Source organism: Haliaeetus leucocephalus, unplaced genomic scaffold (assembly GCF_000737465.1).
Source record: "Haliaeetus leucocephalus isolate CR32 unplaced genomic scaffold, Haliaeetus_leucocephalus-4.0 Scaffold162, whole genome shotgun sequence".
Lineage (NCBI taxonomy): Eukaryota > Metazoa > Chordata > Aves > Accipitriformes > Accipitridae > Haliaeetus > Haliaeetus leucocephalus.
In genome coordinates this window covers 15,223,610-15,224,779 of record NW_010972598.1, presented here as the reverse complement: position 1 = coordinate 15,224,779, position 1,170 = coordinate 15,223,610, and the positions used below count along the sequence as shown (strand labels likewise).

The 1,170-nt window shown below is 72.8% G+C and overlaps 1 protein-coding gene across 1 annotated transcript in view; it reads left to right on the top strand.

Annotated features, from left to right (window-relative positions):
- The first annotated feature begins 770 nt into the window (after window positions 1-770).
- PCNA (proliferating cell nuclear antigen) overlaps window positions 771-1,170 on the top strand; it is a 3,362-nt gene continuing 2,962 nt past the window's right edge. The window contains exon 1 of the mRNA XM_010562872.1: window positions 771-1,056. Within this exon, the coding sequence (XP_010561174.1) occupies window positions 836-1,056 (221 nt within the window). The 5' untranslated portion in view covers window positions 771-835. The remainder of the gene's footprint in view (window positions 1,057-1,170) is intronic.

Genomic DNA, 1,170 nt, shown 5'->3' with positions numbered 1-1,170 from the left:
GCCGCCGCCGCCGTTGAGCCACTCCGAGCCGCGGCCACCAGGGGGCGGCAAAGAGCGAGGCGCCGCCGCTACCGCCGCCCAATCGACGGCGCGGAGAGGGACGCGGGGGGCGGGGCTTCGCCCAACTCTGGCCCCGCCCAGGTGTACCCGGATGTGAGCTTCCCCCCCCCCCACCGCGCCGGCGCCATGTTGGGTGGGCGCAAGTGCGTTGGTGTCGCCCGGGGTGGGCGGTGTCGCTTGGCGATCGGGAAAGCCCCGCGCGCGGGAAGTTCACGGGGGCGGGGAGAAGCGTGGCGGATTCGTCTGAAATAAGAGATTGCGGCTTGGTTTTCACTCAAGGCCTGGAGTTTCTGTCAGGAACTGGCCTCTGAGGAGAAGCCCGCCGAGCTGCCCCCGCTGGCGCAGCCGGAGGACGCGCTGCAGGGATCAGAGAGCCCCCCACCACGCCGCCTCAGCCGGGCCGCGGGGCGAGCGCGGCTTCCCGGAGCCGCCGTCCCCGCTAGGCCCCCGCCGGCCATGGCCGTACGGCGAGGCGGGAGGCGGGCTGGCGCCACGGGTACGGGGAGGCGGGGGGAAGTGTGTAACCCGCGTGGCGATTGGTTCCCGCCGGACGAGGGGGCAGGATTAAGGGGAGGAGCGGCGGCGGGATTGGACGGAGAGCGAGAGGTATCTGTCATGTGGGCGTGGATAGGGTTTCGCGGGGAGGGCGGGGCCGCTGGCGATTGGCTGCGGGGCGCGGGAAGGCTATAAAAGGGGCGCTTGGCGGGCCGCGGTAGTCGGTGGCCGGTCGCGCTCCGCGGTTGTTCGTGTGTGGGCGGTCGCTGCTCCCGTGAGGATGTTCGAGGCGCGGCTGGTGCAGGGCTCGGTGCTCAAGCGGGTGCTGGAGGCTCTCAAGGACCTCATCACCGAGGCCTGCTGGGACCTGGGCTCGGGCGGCATCAGCCTGCAGAGCATGGACTCCTCGCACGTCTCCCTGGTGCAGCTCACGCTGCGATCCGAGGGCTTCGACACCTACCGCTGCGACCGCAACATCGCCATGGGCGTCAACCTCAGCAGGTGGGGAGCGGGCAGCGGCGGCGGCCTCCTCCGGCCGCGGGGACCGGGGCGGCCCCGGGACCTGAGGCGCCGAGGGGAGCGGGGACCGGGGGGGAAGGGGGTGCGGGGCGAGGG